Here is a 20,390-nt window from a genome sequence, read left to right on the forward strand (position 1 = left end):
AATAAAGAGGCAAGGTTTGTGGAAAGGAAAGTTTCCGAGGCCAGCAACCGGGGCGGGGGGAATGTCTGTACAAGGCCAACTGCCCCCCACTGACAGTCAGGGGGCAAGAGCTTTCTTTTATAGATGGTGCGAGGTGGCTCCATGCAGAAACAGCACAGTCAGCTCTGACCGTCATCTTGAAATCGGTCATCGGTGGTCTGACCAGCGTCATCTTGATTGTTTTAAGTACAGTTAATCTTCAGTTCCAGGGTCGGTTTGTTTCCATTTCTTTGAAGCCAATTCTCGGAACTGTGGCAACCTGTGTCATGACTATAGCCTGGTCATCATGTAGTTAACTTCTTCCAGCTGGTAGGGGTTTCAGTGTCTATAAGACAGCTCACAGGACATGGCTCAGAATATTATCTACAGCCCTTGAGGGGGAACTAAGGGGCCTTGACTTTGCTTAATGACTACATTATTATTTGGTCTCATTTGACTGTTTTCCTTTGTTTCTGCATTTTCTCACTTCTCCGATTAAACTTATCAGAGAAGTAAGAAACTTAAAGTTTTTCCACAGATAAAAGGCAGATGGAGGACCTGGGCAAGGACCATAGGGTCCTGCTCCATTTCAGCTGTACCTATAACTGTACCCAAAGCATATTACTCACTAAACTAATTCCACCACGTGGAATTTAATTTTTACATTTCATATTTGAATATTTAAGATAAATTATTTTGGTAACTAGAAAAATATAGGTGAATCTGTTTATAATTCCCAAATAGAGAAAAACTCATGAAGCATAAAAGCAGTGGAAGAAACTTAAAAGAAAAAATTTAGGAAATTTACAATCATAAACAGTTCAAGTGCCACTGTCCTTAATAGTCAACAAATGGAAACAACTCAATGTCCACATACAGATAAAAAAACAAGTAAATTATGGCATTTCAGATAAGGAAACACAGTAAGGATGCATGCATTACGACTACATGGAAAACATACATGAACCTCAGAAACGTAATATTCAGTGAGAAAAACTGGGCACTTGTTGAATGATTTGTTATGTAAGATTTAAAAAACAGCAAAGTTACTTTATGGGTTAGAAGCAGAGTTGTTACCTTTGGGGGATGGTGTAGTATCTGGACAGGTAAATGAGGGAATTCCCGAGGTGTTGGTAATATTCTTTTCTTGAGTCTTAGTGCTGGTTCCCTAGGTGTTGTTACTGACAATTTTCATTGGAACGTGCACATACAATTTGTGAATTTTTCTGTATTTATGTTATAATTGATAAAAATTGTGAAATAATTCCTGAACATGCAAACATTTTGGGAGACCAGACAACCAAAAGCTTGCCATTTATAGAAAATGCAAAACATTTAGTCATAATTAGCAAAAGTTTAAAAATGCAGAATGCTCAATGTTAGAAAGACTAGGATGAAAAAAACTTTCTCATATATTTTTGTGGAAGTGGAGATCATTTCCAATCTTTATAGCAATATTGATACAGGATCAATAGTCTTAAAAATCTTTACGTCCTGTTACCCTGTAATTTCATTTCTAGGAAGCTTCTCAACTCCTTTCAATTAGCTCAGTTTTCTGCAATTTAAATTTTACCTTCACTCCATTTTTTTTAAACTAACATTTTTTTCCATGTCCATACAATTGGATTATTTTTTTACACAGTTAAAACATCTATTTACATATCTGTGGGAATATGAATCTGAGGTTTTCTCTCATTTTAAAAATGATTTCCCTGGTATTTGGTCAAGCACATTGTTGCAAATAAGAATAATCCACTTCTGACCAGTTTATGCATAATATGATTATGATTGATAAGATTCAAGGAATCAGAAGAAATTGTCTTACCTTCCTGAAGAACTAGAACCAAAGGGTATGAAGCCATTAGGGATTCATATATTTTTTCAATTTTTTTTCTCTCTCTCTTGTCTTGGAGTTTCGTGGTCTCTCATTTCTGTGTTCTTTATGTGAAGAAGACATTTTTGTGTGTGTCTCTGAAGACTAGCTGTGCTTCAGCATGATTGTAGTCAGACACTAAGTCCAAATGAAATTAGTTCAAATAACAAACAGAGATAGGCTGGTGTTGTTGAATTCACATGAAAACTCCAGGGAGAGAAAATGAATAGTATAGGTTAGGTCATTTAGCTTCTGTGAGCAGTCAACTTACGGTCAAGGGAAAATGGTCATGGAGTATAAGCAGGCACATAGAACCTTGTAGCATCCTTGAAAGGATGAGATAGATATGAAAAAAAATCTATTAAACTTGCTATGGCTTGAATTATCCCTAAAGGACATGTTAATGTCTTAACCCCCATTACTTCAAAATGTAACATTTTTTTTTGGAAATAGGGTCATTGTAGATATAATTAATTATATTCAGACACTGGAGTGGTGTGTGTTCTTAATCTAATAAAACTGGTGTCCTTATAAGAAGAAGAAAGATATGGATTGAAATGGCCATGTGATGACAGAGGCTGAGTTTGGAGTGATGTAAGCCAAGGAATGGTAAAGATTTTCAGCAAACACCATAATCTAGAAGCTACAAGGAAGGATTCTCACAGTCTTCAGAGGGAGTATGGCAGTGTTTAATTTGACTCAACATGGGAAGTGCTTCTTCAATTCCAACCAACAACCTTCTAGGGAATATTGTGGCACACTGGTCAACCTATAATTATAAACCTATAAATGAAAAAATTTAACACTGTGTGGTCACAATATTCTTTAGATTCTGGAGAAAATTTGTTTAGATGAAACTCCAAAACTGGCCCTTTTCCCATGTGCAGTTATAGAAACCTGGCTTGACAAAATACTCTTTTCAGAACATTGACCCTGAGAGAACAAAAATATTCTTAGGAGAAAACTTGAAGTTAACTTTTATCATGTCCTTGAAGTACAAACACAGCCCACTTTGCCTGGGACTTCAGCCTTGGGGTAATTAGTAGAACTTCAAGCCAAGGGAGGAAAAAAGGGAAGAAAAAGAAGCCTTTTAAAATCAAATGTGTAAATTTGACTATTCTGACTGTTATTCATAAACTGGTAAGTTTAATTGCAATGCCTGATTCATGAAATATAAAAAGATGAAACAGAGATCTGTGTTTGGATGTATGTATATCTCAGTATGTCTTTATCTTTGGATAATATTGCTGAGGTTAATTTGAAAATGAGCTTTATTTAATTGGCTTAAAGAAAGGTAAGTGCTTACAAATGAAACAAATCTAAATTTACCTACTTTTATCTTCTTGCAAGAAGGAAACTAAAGATGTTTGTTTATTAGACACATGTCTTGTGCCACTTTGGAAAAAGAAATTGTGCTTTGGGAAAAATGCATGTTTTTAGAGGTTATAGAATATGTTCTTAAATTTGCTAATCAGAGAATGCCAATATGACAATTCACAACTGCTTTCTTCTTAGTTCTCACTAGAGAACAAGGTTTTTTTTTTTTAAGGGTTAAAAATTATAATATGTAATTAAAACTACTAAAATGATATAGTAAACATTTCAATGTGTAATGCAAGTAGGAGATACATTGCCAGCGAGAGAAGATATAAAAACTGGAAATATTTTTGTTGAGGAAAATAATGATGACAATAATTTTGTCCTACAGTTGGCTGCTTCTGGGTGGAAAAAATAAGGGACAAATTAATATGAATCCAGAAAGTGATAAAAGGGTTGTGAAAAAGACACTTTGAGAAAAGAATTTTGTACATCATTAAGACTGAGCTCCTCATTGTCAGACTTCTGCCATTCTGATGACCTTATAGCATGGAAACGGTCTATTTCTAAGTCAGGAAATTTAAAATGAATAAACAATAGCTGTATATTTTTAAAAATCAGGGCTATGGGAAGTCCAAGATGGCCGCTTGACTTTTCCTGGCTCCCTGACAAACCTCATTTTCTACTCTGTGGGTTAGTTTTCCCTGGCTGCAGGGCTGATGCCCTCACAATGAAAAAGAAAAGGTTAGAAAATGGGTTTCCCACTTGGAGTGTACTTTCTACAGTCTCCAGTGATCAAGACATCCACTTCACTGGACAAATCATACAAGCCTTAACAAAAACTTCATGAACTTCTTGAAATTATCACTGTGACTATCATCCTCAATCATCAGCCAAGGTCAATGAAACTAATGGAGAAACTGGGCTCAAACAGAACAAAGATTAATTATATGGGATTAAATGAACTGCTAAATATGACTAATTTTTATGACTTGTCTGACATACTACTGGCTTCTAATTTTTGTGTTTCAGATATTAAAAAGCCTTTTCATCAAGCTACTCATGATTTACAACAATTTGGTAATTTACACTTGTGGTTAAAATTAAAATATTTTTCTTTTCTTGCTGCCTGGTTCCTCCAGAAATTGGAGACTCTTGGGTTCTAAGCAAGCTTATCAGGTGAATGGAAAAAAACTGTCTCTTGGCATGTGCAGAAATCTAGATATTTTGGTGACCTGGAAAAGAGACAAATTTGCCCAATATATATATATATCACAGGCAGAATCTGAAGGCAAGCCATTGGCATGGCTTTCCTGGCCTTGAAAGGCCTTTTAAAAGTTCAATCTGAGATTCTTAATGAAAAGTTCCAGTGCAGCCATTTTAAAAGCGCCTATATGAGCAATTACATTTATATGAATAATCAGGCAATGTTTATTGAAACCAGACTTATTTTGAACAAATCAGCCTTAATTTAGCTGGATTTAGTAAAAATGAGGATAATCCAGAGAGAAAAATTATGTTTCATAGTATACATTTGTGGATATTGAAGTTTTGTATTTACTGAGGCTTTACATTTATTATCTATGTCCAAGATGTCTCCTTGTTGCTATGTTACATTATTATAAAGTTTAATTGAATTAGTAAAAGAATATTCTAAGCTTGTTTCTAAAGCAGATCACAGTAATCTATCTTTGGTTGAAGATCGGATGCCCTGTGACCTACATCTAAGAGGATATGCATACTGGAAAAGACATCATTTAAAGGACTGTCTCCAAACTAAGTAAAAGGACTGTTATCAGGTACTCTTAACTAGCACATGTACAACAGAACAGAAGGGAATTGACTCCTGAATTTGTATTTCCATTTAAGAAGGGCCTCTGCATTGGACTGTCTATAGAAAAGACTGCTGACCCCAAATGACACCCACACCAGGATGAGAAGACAATAGCAGTGGAAGACAGCTGACATAAAAATCTGGACCAGCCCTGTAAGAACCATCCAACTAATTCAATTGCACTGTTACCAAGTGTTTGTCTTCATATCAAAATGGAAGTTTATTGTTTTACTTCTAACCATACTTTTGACCCCAATGTTCAGGATGAAAAGAAAATCCTCTAGTGAAGTTGTCACAGAGTGTAACTATCCATGACATGTATCACTGCTTGTTTTAAGTGTATTGCTAAAAGCACATGTACAATGCTTGTGTGACAAATAAGTACAAGTGATAAAATGTATAGCCCACACAGCATTTCTCCATTAGCATACCTCTGAGCCTGTTCATGATATCTGATTCCCCCCCAATGTGGAGAACTAGGTAAACTAGTTTCTGGAGAGGTTTTTAATCATAAATGGGTGTTTTTTAATTTTGTAAGAAATTTTTTCTGCATCTATTGAGATGATCATATGGTTTTTATCCTTCAATCTGTTGATGTGGTGTATCACACAGATTGATTTGTGTTTTGTATGGATGCCAAAATTAAACAGGACTACTGTGTGCCTGAAATTCTCTAGTATTTGACTCCTTTGCTTTTTCTCGAGTAAGCAGATAATCTTAATGCCAACTAAATCTTACCCAACTTATTTATCCAAGTTGACCTAGCTGTTTACACCCTAGAACACTACTCATTGGCCAAGACAAACTCTGCAGGGAATATTTCTTTCTCAACCACGAGTGGATCACTATCATCCTTAAAGTTATATCAGAAGTGGATTTTGCTTCCTCAGTTTATCTGTAACAGTGAGTAGAAAAAGGGTAGATTTAGAGCCTTTTCAAGTCTCATCCTCTCTTCAGCATACAAATGTATTTATTTTTTTCTCCTCAATTTTCTGTTTTTCCTTCTATTCTTTCAGACTTCAGTGAATGAATAAGAGGGAGACATTAGATGTCCTATCTCTTTATCCAAGCACTTTCTCCTATATTCGTCAAGGAGATACAAACAATATATGATTTGCCAATACTGAGATCCTATATGAATCTACACTCTTTTTCTCTTGTTTCTTTGACAAAAAGCTCTCTAATTTTCTCTCTTCTGAGACAGTGCAAGAGGGATTAAGCTTACAAATAGCAAAAAAGAGTGATGTTCAGAATGTTTCTGTGGGCTGCCTGACACTCTTCCCTCTCTTCTCAGCATTCTGAGTTTCTGAAATTGGTGGTTTTTAGGGCATGTTTGGGGTGGTTTTGTGGGGCATCAGGAGGTATGTGACAGTGACTCACACTGTCATCCTTGGCTTTCACTTCAAGTTTGATTGTTTGTAAAGGGGTTAATTATTTCTTGACGTGCAATTTAGACAAAACCATATGTGCACCTTTTTAACAAATTCATTTTCTTGGTGTTCACAGAAATTTTTAAAAGTGCATAATGAAAATATATGCTTGTTCTAAATCTAACGTTATTAGAACTTCTGGGATCCCTCACCTATTTCACATTTAACATTTCTCAGGCATGGCTAATAAAGAAATGCTTGCCTCGTCCAATTTTAAACTTTTTAAAAAATTATTTATTTATGTATTTAGGCTGCATTGGGTCTTTGTTATTGCGTGGAGGCTTTCTCTAGTTGTGGTGAGTGGGGGCTACTCTTGGTTGTGGTGCACGGGCTTCTCATTGTGGTGGCTTCTCTTATTATGGAGCACGGGCTCTAGGTGCGTGGGTTTCAGTAGTTGTGGCACGTGGGCTCAGTAGTTGTGGCGCACAGGCTCAGCTGCTCTGCGACATGTAGGATCTTCCCCGACCAGGGACTGAACCTGTGTCCCCAGCACTGGCAGGCGGATTCTTAACCACTGAGCCACCAGGGAAGTCCCTGGTCCAATTTTTGAACAGGTGTATCTTTAGACAGTTTGCTTATGATTTTTGGCTTTCAGTTTTAGATTTATTTCAGAATTTTGATAAAAAACTCCTTTGGGAAAATATGACGATTACCATAAAACATCTTGCAACTATATGAGGGAACATTTCCAAAGTAAATGCAATTAGTATTTCTCATGCAAAATATTTCCCACAATTCATTTCAAACAGTGTATCAGATCTCAAACCCTCAGAAGCTTCATTCACAGACCGCAGATTATTTATGCTCCAGAAAAAAAAAAGAAATAAAAATTGTATTAATTAAAGAATTTTCTATTTCTGGAACAATGAAAAAAATGTAAGAATAAAATTATAAAGTATTAAGAATATATGATAAAGTGATTAAAAGCATGGACTCTGGCTAAATTGTCTGGCATCACTCTTGCAGCTGGGCCACCTTGAACAGTTTGCTGAACCTCTTATGCCTTAATTTTCTCATCTGTATGTTTGGAATCATGATTATAACTCATTCATGGGGTTTTAGGAAAAGATGTTTAACCTCTTAGTATCTTAGTTTCTTAATCCTTAAAGTAGTTGTAATAACAATACCTTTAGCAACTTTGGGTTGTTGTGAAGAGTAAATGATTTAATATAGAGAAGGTGGTTTGTATGCTAAATGAGTTGATACACATGGGATATTTTGCACATACTGAACACTCAGGAAGTGTTAGTCGTTATTATGAAATACTCAGAAGTTTGAAATAATTGTATCTGTTTTTACTTGTAGGTGAATAATTATGGACAACTCAGACACATATTTATTGAACTTTAAAGGCTGTTATTTTCAACGTTCTTTACTTGATGTTGACCTTATAGAACATTTAGATGATTTTGAAATTAGAGATGATGATGTGTTTATAATTACATATCCAAAATCTGGTAAGTTTGAGGAATGGTCACCTGTTTTAGTCTTCACTGTGATTTGGTAATTCATGTGGACAAATGTGCCCTTTTCCAGACATTGATGGTAAGCCATCTACATTTACAGAACTGTTTAGGATCACAAAAAGTTAAATAAATCTCAAATCTCTATGCATTTGAAATGCATATATTGTCATTTCTGATGGAATATATGAAGAAACCAAATACTGAACCAAGAGGAGTAGCTGGTAAATACTGACCTGTTGGCTTGATCTGAGAATGGAAGAAAATATATTTAAAAACCTAGGAAGATTTTTGTTATCATCATATCTCAGTCAGAACTAATTCCTAGTATTCTTATCAATTACACTAATTGCTTTGTATTTCCCTAGAATAATGCAATAATTTTAAACTAAAATGAATTGCTCTTAATCCTACATTCCAAAAAAAAATGACAAAATCCCAACAGTATTTTTTATATTGCACTTTTCAGAACATAGGATGATAGGATGACTGGTGCCATTGAAGCAATGTTGTACAGAGTATTTAATGTGGTTCAAAGATATACTGGAGTCTAAGGCAATTAAAAAAGAGTATTCCTGATTTTCATGAAAATGCTCCAGTCCCTCCCTTTTAATCTACTTTGAAACTCATGACCTTGTTTACTTTCCCCAAATTAGTAACACATTGCTTTACCCCTGAATTCTTCCACTCTCAGAACTTATGAGCACATCTGATTGAGCTTTTTTTTTCCCGCATTACATGTTAGTGGTATCTCAGTTTGCTTACTTTTAGGTCAAGCACTGTAGTCCATAAAAGAGTCTTTTCTTTCCCATTAATCCTAGTCTAGTGTTTGGGACACAACACACTAGTCCCCAATGCAGCTTGCTGGGTTCTTGCTCATCTTGGAGGGGAGATTAGTGAGTCTCTATAAATTGCATCAAATCTATCACATAGGTACATCGGTTGCATAGTGACATTGTGAGACTTTTTGCATCTCACATCCTTTTAGAACACTGATGGTATGTTCATGGACATAAATGCAAAAATCCTAAACCCAATATAAGCAAAACACATTTAGCAATGTTAAAACATAACTACACTATGACAAAAGTGGGTTTATTTCAAGAGTCAAGATTGGTTTAAAAAATTTAATGTAGTTCACCTGTATTACTGAAGTATAAGAGAAAGCCTGAATTATCATCTCAATAAAGCACTCAAAAAATTCAGCAGTCATTCATAATGAAAACCATTAGCAAACTAAGGAAAAAAGGGAACTTCTTCAACTTGATAAAGAGAGTTTACCAAAATTTCCACAATATAATGTGCAACAGTGATACAAATAAATATTACATTTAAAAACAGGAACAAGACAAGAATGCCTGCTATCACTACTGTTATTCAGTATTATGTGGGAAGACTTATGCTACACAATAAGTAAACAAAAAAAGTAAAAGAGGACTTGAGTTCTTAACTTGCCTTCTAAAAGATAACCCTCTAAGAAAGGAGACTAAGGAAAGAGAAACAAAGGTAGTCAGAGAAAATTGTGGAAACAGATTTTACTTGAAGTACAGGAAAGAGAGGAGCTGAAAGATTAATCTGAATCACTGCTATCATGGAGTCAGAACCATCACAGCTCTTCAGATTGAAAAAGGAACTGAGGCCTTGATTTTATCTTCATTAATTTTAATGTAAATGCAGACAAACAAAAAGTTGGGCAAATTATTGGCATCCTTAGAGTGATTAAAAGAAATAAAAGTTCCAAATAATTCTGAGAAGGACAGGCTTACTGTTGACGTTTATAATTAAAAATTAACTCAGATTTGAAAACAAGGTTATTTGTTTTCACAGGTACAATATGGACTCAGCAGATATTAAGCTTGATTTATTTTGAAGGACATCGTAACAGAAGTGAAATGGTGAACACATGTGATAGAGTCCCCTTCCTGGAACACAGTGCACACAAAGTGGACCATGTCAACAGACCATCCCCTCGTCTCTTCACTTCCCACATCCCATATTATTTAGCACCGAAAGGTCTCAAGAACCGAAAAGCTAAAGTAAGTCACAGAAATAGCTTATAGACATTTTTCACAGACAAAATTACTTTATTCAGGTATTGTTGTCCAGCCCCATTCATCCACATCTTTTCAAATGTGGGTCCTATAGTCTTTATAATCTTGTTTTACATAATAAAAATATATATGAAATTATAAGTATATATATAAATTGGGTCACCATACAACATTGCTTGCAGTATAATTATGTAACATATAGTAAAAATAATTTTATGTCAGCATGTATAGTTCTATTTTTTAATGGTTTAGTAGGATTTTGCTGTATGACTACACAATATTGAATGTGTATTGATGGACAGGTAGGTGTCAGCCAATGAACATATCATATAGCAATAAACAGTCTCATAGATCTTTGTACTTTTTTGTTCTGATGAAATTCTTTCCTAAAAGTAGAATTTTCAGGTTAAAGTGTCCAAAAGTTTTGTGTTGGTACTTATTATCTATTTGCCTTCTATAATATATCAATTCACTTCTCAAATAGCAAGAATGATTTATTCCTCACACACTCAACAGAGATTGTGTGCTAGGTAAAAGCAATCTCATTCTTAAGTAACTGTAACCTTTTTGTTTTTAATAAGTTTGAGCATCTTTTTTATATATTTCGAGATCTTGAAATATCCATTATATTCTTTGCCCATTTTTCTCTAGCTTGTCTTTTATTTACTGTTTTGCAGAAGGCTTTATATGGGGGAAATATTTTCCCAATTAACAATTTACCTTTACAAATTGTTGAATGATTCTAATATTATAGAATCAACCTATCAATCTTTCTTTCATAGATTCTGGATCTTGTGTCTTGCCAAGAAAACATTTCCCCACCAAAAAAAAAATATATATATATATATATGCAAATACACTCCAGATTTTTTTCTAATTAACTTCATGTATTTATTTTTTTACATTTCATTGTAAATTATATCTGATAATACATGTGATTTGAAATACGACTATTGCATGGTATTTGCTAGGGGGTTGGCCAGTTGACCATCTATGAGTTGTTAAGTATTTAGTCTTTCCTACTAATTTGAAGTCTGTACTTTGATATACTACGTTTCCATAGTTCCTCCCTCTGACCCTGCATTCTTCATACCAAAATTGGTACGATCTGTTTAATATGTGACAGTTCTTCATATTATAACTGATAAGGCAAATTGCCATCAACTGTTTGTTTTGTTTTTCCCTTTTTTTTCGGTACGCGGGCCTCTCACTGCTGTGGCCTCTCCCGTTGCGGAGCACAGGCTCCGGACGCGCAGGCTCAGCAGCCATGGCTCACGGGCCCAGCCGCTCCGCAGCATGTGGGATCTTTCCGGATTGGGGCACAAACCCACGTCCCCTGCATCGGCAGGCGGACTCTCAACCACTGCGCCACCAGGGAAGCCCAACTATATTTTTAATATGTTTATTCCCTCAATAATATTTAGATATTGATTAGAATTGATCAATTATATAGATTAATTCTAGGACAATCATTAGCATTGCAGTACTCCAACATTTCATCTTGCATTATTCTGCAGCTCATTTTATCAGGTCTACTTTTAAACCCACCTCATGTGCTATGTTTTTCTCTGCATGTTTTTTACACATTTTTTTTTTCTGAAGTTGCAGTTTTTTATTCCTATTTTATGGATATTAAGAACAGGTAATTTTTTCACAATTATTTTTTCTGTTTGATTATAAAGTAAATGGCACTGATTTTGGTACACTATTATAATTGGCTTCCTTAATTTCTCTTATTAGTTTTATTAATTTTCCCTATATTCTCTGGAATATATTTCTTCTTAAAATAATAATACGTTTTATATTCCTTTACTTTCCAATATTTGCACTTCTATTTCCTTAGTTAAAATCTGCAGAAAAAAACAGAATAATGGAGGTGATGATGAATGTTGTTCTCTTGTCTTTGTAGCATTTTTAATATCTTTTCTTGGTTGTGTTTTTTTGTTTTGCTTCGTTTTGCAATTGATTTTTGAGGCACATGATGTTGAGAAATAATTTTTTCTGGTTCTTAGTTTACTTGGAGTTTTACTTTTTTTTTTCTTTTTGCTGTTCAGAAAAGGTCTACCCACATAAAATACCTTTTTTGATAAATCTGAAGGTACCACATCTCCCCTCCTCCCCAAACTTCCCTTCAATTTATAGTGAAATGAAATTCATTAATAATTTACTAATGTTCTATTTCTGGAATAAATCTTACTTGTTTATAGTTTAGTACTTGTTTTAACATACTGTAAGAAGAGTTTTGTTTTCTTTTACACAGACATTTTTATCTGTAATTATTTAAAAATATACTTTAATATTTTGTGATTGCTCTATCTTTATTTTAGTATTGCTTTTATTCTAGTCTTGTAAAATAAGTTTAGAAGCTTTTGGTATTTTTGCTAAGTTATCAAGTAGTTATAAATGTAAATCAACAGAATTTTTTTAAGATTTAATTCAAGTCCATTATAAGTATATCTGACCTGTTACCTTCATAATTCCACAACATTTTTCCTTTTTCTTATGCGTTTATTGAAATTGTCTTTCCCTAAAACAGTATTATGATTTTCCTAGATAAAATAAATTATTATGCATTTATATGATGCAATACTATGTAGATGTTAAAAAATCTGTTAAGATAACCAAGAATTGTTAAAATTGTTTCACTCTTCCCCCTGCAGATTGTTTACATCTATAGAAACCCCAAGGATGTTTTGACTTCATATTTTCATTTTTCAAATTGGTTAGTTACATTTGAACCTTCAGAAAACATAGAACATTTCATGAAAAAGTTTCTAGATGGAAAAGGTAACTATCAATCCATTTCTCAGGCCACATGTTTATGAGGCAATGTTGCTGTTTAGTCAACAATTCTCAAACCTATGAAACAAAGTTTGGGGAGATGGAGAAGGGTAATCATAGAAGGGGGAATTACACATAAGCGGTTACTATTGTCTGTCAACTTAATCTGTCACCCAAAGGCTTTTCTATCCTCAGCAGGACCATTCGGGATTGTCAAGGTTGCAAAGATATATTTTGACCAAATGAAAAGAGATCTACAAAAGACCTAGCAATTCAAACTGGCTAGATCCAAAGTTAGATCCAGGTGTTTCAATATAGCTAATGTTTAGGTTGGGTGAATTTTTGTGCTCGGTCATGGCCCTTGGGTAGGCCTTATATGGCAGCTGTGAAATGTTCATTCCAGCACTGAGGAGGATTAATTGATGCAAGAGGCTTGTGGAATGTGCAATCAGGGCTCTCACTCATTTCAAAAATTATATTCAGGTTAGCTAAATATTGGATTGGCCAATAAGTTCTTTTGGGTTTTTCTGTAACATCTTATGGAGAAAACCAAATGAACTTTTTGGCCAAACCAATATAAACAGATAGCTAAACTTGCTCTGAACAGATATTAAAATAGGTGACAAGAGGGGAAATAAAGACTTATGTTTTCAGGTGGAGGAAGTAGGAAAAGGAAGGGGCTTACCTTAAAGAAATCTTCAAAATGAACTCTTTGAGATTGTTTTTTCTGAATTCCCTATTCCTTACATACACAGAGTACCTTGCAAAGGCAGGTTTCTGTGAAAACCATGTACTTGTTTACCCAAACACCATTTTAAAAAGGTAGCATAGATCTAGTCCAGTGGTGGGTGCTTGATTTGTCTTGATGATCCAGAACAGAAAAGAAAAACTGTCGTTTGCTGTTCAATAAGTGCAACATCTTTACCTTCTTATGTATTAATTTTCCACAGTGATGGGAAGCCTTTGGTTTGATCACGTCAGAGGCTGGTATGAACACAGACATGACTTCAATATTTTATTCATGATGTATGAAGAGATGAAGAAGGTAGGAGGAGTGTTTTGTTTTTAAAATTATTCCTCTGAGACCCTTTCTTATCTTGGTTAATGAACTGCATTCTCCTAGTTATCTTCGTATCACTGTATAGACTATAATTGAAACTATGATTGTGCATAAAATTGAGAGTGGGAAGGGAGAAAGGTAGAAAAAGAGGAGGAAGAAAGAAAGGGAGAAAGAGGGGAGAGAGAGAAAAAAAGAACTAGAGTCTATAATTGAGAGACATTAAGACAAATAGTTTGGGTACAGAGAGAAAGCCTACCTAGGTAACAGAAAAGATACTATCAGAAACGTAGCAATGGAAGTACCCCTTTGTTGTACTCCTTTGAATTCTTGTGGGTTTATACCCACAAGTGGAATTGTTGGATGATATCGTAATTATATACTTATTTTTTTGAGGAACCACCATACTATTCATACTATTTTCCATACTGACTGCACCATTTTATTCCTACTAGCAGTACACGAGGTATTCTAATTACTCCACATCTTAATCAACATGTGTTATTTTATTTATTTATTTATTTAAATAATAGCCATTCTAGTCCTTGTGAAGTATCTCATTGTGGTTTTTGTTTTATGTTTCCTTAGTGATTAATAATGTTGAGTACCTTTTCATGTGCTTATACATTTTTAATATATTATCCTTGGAAAAATATATTTAAGCCTAATTCATTTTGAGTTAATTTTTGTAAATGGTATAAATAGCATACCATAGTTATCCTTTTGCGTGTAGACATTCAGTTTTCTCAAAACTATTTATTGAAAAAGCTGTCCTTTCTCCATTGAATGATCTTGGTACCCTTCTCAAAATTGATTTGATCTTATATGTAGGGGTTTCTTTCTGGGCTGTACATTCTGTTCCATTGACCTATCTGTCTGACTTTATGTCAGCACCACACTGTTTTGATAAATGTGGTTTTGTGGTAGGTTTTGAACTCAGGAGTCTGATGCCTCCAACTTTCCTCTCTGTTTTCATGATTGCTTTAGACTTGCAGGGTCCCTTGAGATTCCACATAAATTTTAGAAGAAAATGTCACTGGGATATTGATAAGGACTGCATTGAATCTGTGGATCACTTTGGGTAGTATTGATATCTTGACATTATTAAGTCTTCCAATTCATCAACATTGGATGTTGGTCCAGTTATTTGTGTCTTCTTTAATTTCTTTTGCAGTGTCTTGCAGTTCTGAGTACACAAATCTTTCACCTCTTAGTTAAGTTTATTCCTAAGTATTTTTTTCTTTTTGCTGAACTTGTAAATGGAATTAAAAAAAATTTCCATTTAGATTTTTCTTTGTTATTATATAGAAAAGCGACTGACTTCTGCTTGTTGGTTTTATACTGTGCAACATTTTAAAATTTGTATATTAGTCCTAACAGTTTGTTTTGCAAAATCTTAGGGTCTTCTATGTATAAAATCATATTGTTTGTGAAGAGAAATAATTTTACTTCTTTTCCAGTTTGGATTCTGGTTATTTCTTTTTCTTACCTAATTGCTCTGGCTTAGACTTCCAGTACTATGTTGAAAAAAAGTGCCTTGTTCTTGATCTTTGCAAAGTATCTTCCAGTCTGTCACCATTGAGTACAATATTAGTAGTAGGTAATTCATATATGACCTTTTAGGTGGAAGTAGTTTCCTTCTATTCTTCCTTCATTCAGTGTTTTGTCACAAAAAGGTGAAGGATATTGCCAAATGCTTTTTCTTCATCAGTTGAGATAATCATGCTGATTCTTTATCTTTTTTCTGTAAATGTGGTGTTACGTTATTGATTATCATATGTTTAACCTTGCTTGCATCACAGGAGTAAATCCCACTTGATCATGGTATATAATTCTCTTAATGTGTTGTTGGTTTATTTTGCTAGTAATTTGTTGAGGATTTTTGTATTTTTATCTTCTGTGATATTGGTCTTTAATTTTCTTTTCCCATAGTTTTTTTCTGGCTTTGGTATCAGGATAATGCTCCTTATTGAATGAGTTTGAAAGTATTCCCTTTTTTTTCATTTTTTTGGAAGAGTTTGATGAGTATTGGTGTTAATTCTTTAAACGTTTTGTATAAGTCGTCAAAGAAGCCATCCAGACCTGGGCTTTTCTTTCTTGTGCCCATGGTATTTAATTACTTGCTTGACTCTACTCATTATGATACTGTGGATTCTTAATGAACCCAGATAGCATGTTATTATTCTCTTAACCTTCTCCAGCATCTTGCACAGTTTTTAAAATTTATTAGGTATCCTAATAGTGTTGGTTATTTGAATGAATTGAGGTGAGTTCTCCTTATAAAATCAAACAGTAGGATGCTCTAACAGAGCTGACAACCAAAGCACTCATTTTCAAAGAACAAATAAGGTAGGAATATATTCTTGTCAAACTTTAGACTTAGAATAACCCCAAGCACTTTCAGTTTTCCAATATGTGATAAAGATGTTGGTCTGTAACTCATGTATTCCTTATAGGCTTAATAGACTCTTATACACACAATTTTTTCAGGATCTCAGAAGTTCTGTGCTTAAAATCAGCAATTTTCTTGAAAAAGAACTGAGTGAAGAGGACTTGGATGCTGTTGTGAACCAGGCTACATTTCAAAACATGAAGCTTGATCCACAAGCAAATTACAAGCATATTCTAAAATCTGAAAACTGGACAAGAACAAATGAAGGAGATTTCCTGCGCAAAGGTGATGCTCAGTGGTTAAGAGGAGCAAAATGTTGAATGTTTTCTTGACTCCTTGGCCCCTAGATTAATTAATCAGTGCTTCCAACATTTCTTTCCGAGCACTGCCATCTGAGCCCTAGAGAGGACCAAAGATTCTAACTGAAAATAGCCTCTAAAAGTATCCCTGGAAACAGAACCATTCTGACTTATAAATATTAGGTTCTTTCCTTCTAGTACAAGTGACCCTACTCTTCAAAATTTGTTAACAAGTCTTATCTGGAGGCAAAGGATATATGTGACCAGAATAGCTGCAAGTCTTTGTTTTATTTTTCCTAGAACATCCTAGAAGTAAAGTTAACATGTATTTTGTTTTGAGAGACGGGGTTTGAACTATTGTAATTTCCTCATGTGTTAGATTTCCTTCATTGTCCTCATTAACCTAATCTGCTATTCAATTATTCAACAATGTGTGATACATTTTTATTGTGCTCCTATAACATGCCAGGAGTTAAGAAAGAAAATATTTTCCTTCTGATACTCCTTAAGCTCAAAAATTTTTTAATTTTTTAATTTTTATTTTTTTTATTTTTTGTGGTACGCGGGCCTCTCACTGTTGTGGCCTCTCCCGTTGCGGAGCACAGGCTCCGGACGTGCAGGCTCAGCGGCCATGGCTCATGGGCCCAGCCGCTCCATGGCACGTGGGACCTTCCCAGATCGGGGCACAAACCCGTGTCCCCAGCATCGGCAGGCGGAATCTCAACCACTGCGCCACCAGGGAAGCCCTTAATTTAATCTTTTAATGTACATCATTCTAAAACATAATGGGTACTTCTCTAATTTATTCATATTATATTCCCTAAAATATTCATATGTTAGCGTTATGTGATGGGCATTGATTGATCTTAATTATGTAAAGATCTTATTGAAATTGATGTAGATATTGATATTTTTAAAAGTTATTGTTTCTTCTTTTGTCCCATGTATTATCAGTTTTCACTTCTCATTTCTCAATCAGATTACATATAAAGCATTTTTCATGCCCATAAAAGCTTGCTTACTATTCCACATTCCAACAATAACCTTTACATAAGAAAACTGATACCTTAAAAATGCCAAATTATTAATCTTCATTGTAAAATTGTCTGAATAATGATGGTTTCAAACTTTTGTCATATAAAACTGCAACAATGGCAGCTCTGGCCAACCTCTGTGACTTTGATTTCATTACTTGAAAACATTTGGGTCCAATTTTTCTAATGAAGTAGTACTAATCTTGAAGTGTTGGTTAAGAATTATATTCATGATAGATGTAGTTTGCCAAGTGTGGTGCCTGGCACTTACTGAAATATTTTTAAATATTCTAATCTCTTCATGTATTTTAGCTTTATTTTTCCTTCTAAGGAAAGGCTATAATTCAATGCAGTGGCTGGTGGAAGTCTAATACATAAGGAAGTGGACAATAACTCTATTTTCTGTTACTGCATCCTAAGATGTTTTCTTAGCTCATCCCTGTATAAAAAAAAAGTAAGGTATCAAGCCCCATGGGGAACTAACAGATAGACATTTAGCTTGCCTTGGACAACAGATTAGAGTGGATTGCAGGAAACTTTTGTCCTGATGGTGCTACCTCCTCACCAAGTGCTGTCCATGTGCTTATCCCACTAGGTACCATCGGAGACTGGAAACATCACTTGACTGTGGAGCAAAATGAAAGATTTGACAGAATATTCCAAATGAAGATGAAAGATTTTCCCTTGAAGTTCATCTGGGATATAAATGAGGAGTAGAATCAGTGTAAAACTATCACATAAAAAAATCTACTAGCCAGAAAGCATATTTTAAATATACATACTAATTTGTGCTGCTCACATAAATGTTAATTATATAACTTTATTAAACAAAATGAGTAAGATGTACTTACATTAGTTGCTGTGAGTTTGATGGACATTTTGAACATTTTAAATTAAAATGATTTGAGTAATATTCGGTATTGGTAGCCAATATGACAAAAGGAAAAATAGCATGCAAAATGAATTATTTATGTCTTTTGATTTGAGATTGAGATTTCTCAAATGATTGAGATTTCTGTTGAGTGTATTTTTTCTTTATCTATAATTACATTTAGAATTAATCAACATTAAAAGTCCTTTATTTCTTCTAATTAAACATTAATTCTTTGGTTTAAAATCAGTATGAGTGTTGAAATAAAGAAAACACATGTAAACACATGCATCTGTTAATAATTTATGAGATCACAAAATCTGCACTAAAGATCGAAGTTTCAAAGTTGGCTTACTTCATGTAATGGTGCAATTATTTAACTATTTGGATTAAAAATAGATATATTAGGATAGAGAGCCCAGAGATTAACCCACACACATATGGTCACCTTATCTTTGATAAAGGAGGCAAGAATATACAGTGGAGAAAAGACAGCCTCTTCAATAAGTGGGGCTGGGAAAACTGGAAAGGTACATGTAAAAGTATGAAATTAGAACACTCTCTAACACCATACACAAAAATAAACTCAAAATGGGTTAAAGACCTAAATGTAAGGCCAGACATTATCAAACTTAGAGGAAAACATAGGCAGAACACTCTATGACATAAATCACAGCAAGATCCTTTTTGACCCACCTCCTAGAATAATGTAAATAAAAACAAAAATAAACAAATGGGACCTAATGAAACTTAAAAGCTTTTGCACAGGGCTTCCCTGGTGGCGCAGTGGTTGAGAATCCGCCTGCTGATACAGGGGACACGGGTTCGTGCCCCGGTCCGGGAAGATCCCACATGCCGCGGAGCGTCTGGGCCCGTGAGCCATGGCCGCTGAGCCTGCGCGTCCGGAGCCTGTGCTCCGCAACGGGAGAGGCCACAACAGTGAGAGGCCCGCGTATCGCAAAAAAAAAAAAAAAAAAAAGCTTTTGCACAGCAAAGGATACCATAAACAAGACCAAAAGACAACCCTCAGAATGGGAGAAAATATTTGCAAATGAAGCAACTGACAAAGGATTAATATCCAAAATTTATAAGCAACTCATACAGCTCAATAACAAAAAAACAAACAATCCAATCCAAAAATGGGCAAAAGACCTAAATAGACATTTCTCCAAAGAAGATATACAGATTGCCAACAAACACATGAAAGAATACTCAACATCATTAATCATTAGAGAAATGCAAATCAAAACTACAATGAGATATCATCTCTTGCCTGTCAGAATTGCCATCATCAAAAAATCTAGAAACAATAAATGCTGGAGAGGGTGTGGAGAAAAGGGAACCCTCTTACACTGTTGGTGGGAATGTAAGTTGATACAGCCACTATGGAGAACAGTATGGAGGTTACTTAGAAAACTACAAATAGAACTACCATACGACCCAGCAATCCCACTACTGGGCATATACCCTGAGAAAACCGTAATTCAAAGAGTCATGTACCAAAATGTTCATTGCAGCTCTATTTACAATAGCCAGGAGATGGAAGCAACCTAAGTGTCCATCATCAGATGAATGGATAAAGAAGATGTGGCACATGTATACACTGGAATATTACTCAGCCATAAAAAGAAACGAAATTGAGTTATTTGTAGTGAGGTGGATGGACCTAGAGTCTGTCATACAGAGTGAAGTAAGTCAGAAAGAGAAAAACAAATACCGCGTGCTAACACATATATATGGAATCTAAGAAAAAGAAAAAAAAAAAAGGTCATGAAGAACCTAGGGGTAAGATGGGAATAAAGACAGACCTACTAGAAAATTGACTTGGGGATATGGGGAGGGGGAAGGGTAAGCTGGGATGAAGTGAGAGAGTGGCATGGACATATATACACTACCAAACGTAGGGTGGATAGCTAGTGGGAAGCAGCCCCATAGCACAGGGAGATCAGCTCGGTGCTTTGTGACCACCT

General features: G+C 34.8%; 1 protein-coding gene across 1 annotated transcript; it reads left to right on the plus strand.

The window, feature by feature from the left end:
- Window positions 1–7,783: 7,783 nt before the first annotated feature.
- Window positions 7,784–18,707, plus strand: LOC131767664 (amine sulfotransferase-like). The gene is made up of 6 exons (XM_059082971.2): window positions 7,784–7,929; window positions 9,763–9,971; window positions 12,647–12,773; window positions 13,718–13,812; window positions 16,315–16,501; window positions 18,145–18,707. The coding sequence occupies exons 1-6, from the start codon at window positions 7,788–7,790 to the stop codon at window positions 18,264–18,266; spliced, it is 882 nt and encodes a 293-aa protein (XP_058938954.1). The 5' UTR covers window positions 7,784–7,787; the 3' UTR covers window positions 18,267–18,707.
- Window positions 18,708–20,390: the final 1,683 nt, after the last annotated feature.

Source organism: Kogia breviceps, chromosome 13 (genome assembly GCF_026419965.1).
Source record: "Kogia breviceps isolate mKogBre1 chromosome 13, mKogBre1 haplotype 1, whole genome shotgun sequence".
In the NCBI taxonomy this organism is placed as follows: domain Eukaryota; kingdom Metazoa; phylum Chordata; class Mammalia; order Artiodactyla; family Physeteridae; genus Kogia; species Kogia breviceps.

What these genes read in the sequence shown, in the direction of transcription:
- LOC131767664 (XM_059082971.2), top strand. Translation starts at nt 7,788, where the DNA reads ATGGACAACTCAGACACATATTTATTGAACTTTAAAGGCTGTTATTTT. An exon ending in AAAGTTTCTAGATGGAAAAG is followed by an intron (nt 12,774 to 13,717) that starts GTAACTATCAAT and finishes AATTTTCCACAG; the next exon opens with TGATGGGAAGCCTTTGGTTT. An exon ending in TGTATGAAGAGATGAAGAAG is followed by an intron (nt 13,813 to 16,314) that starts GTAGGAGGAGTG and finishes CAATTTTTTCAG; the next exon opens with GATCTCAGAAGTTCTGTGCT.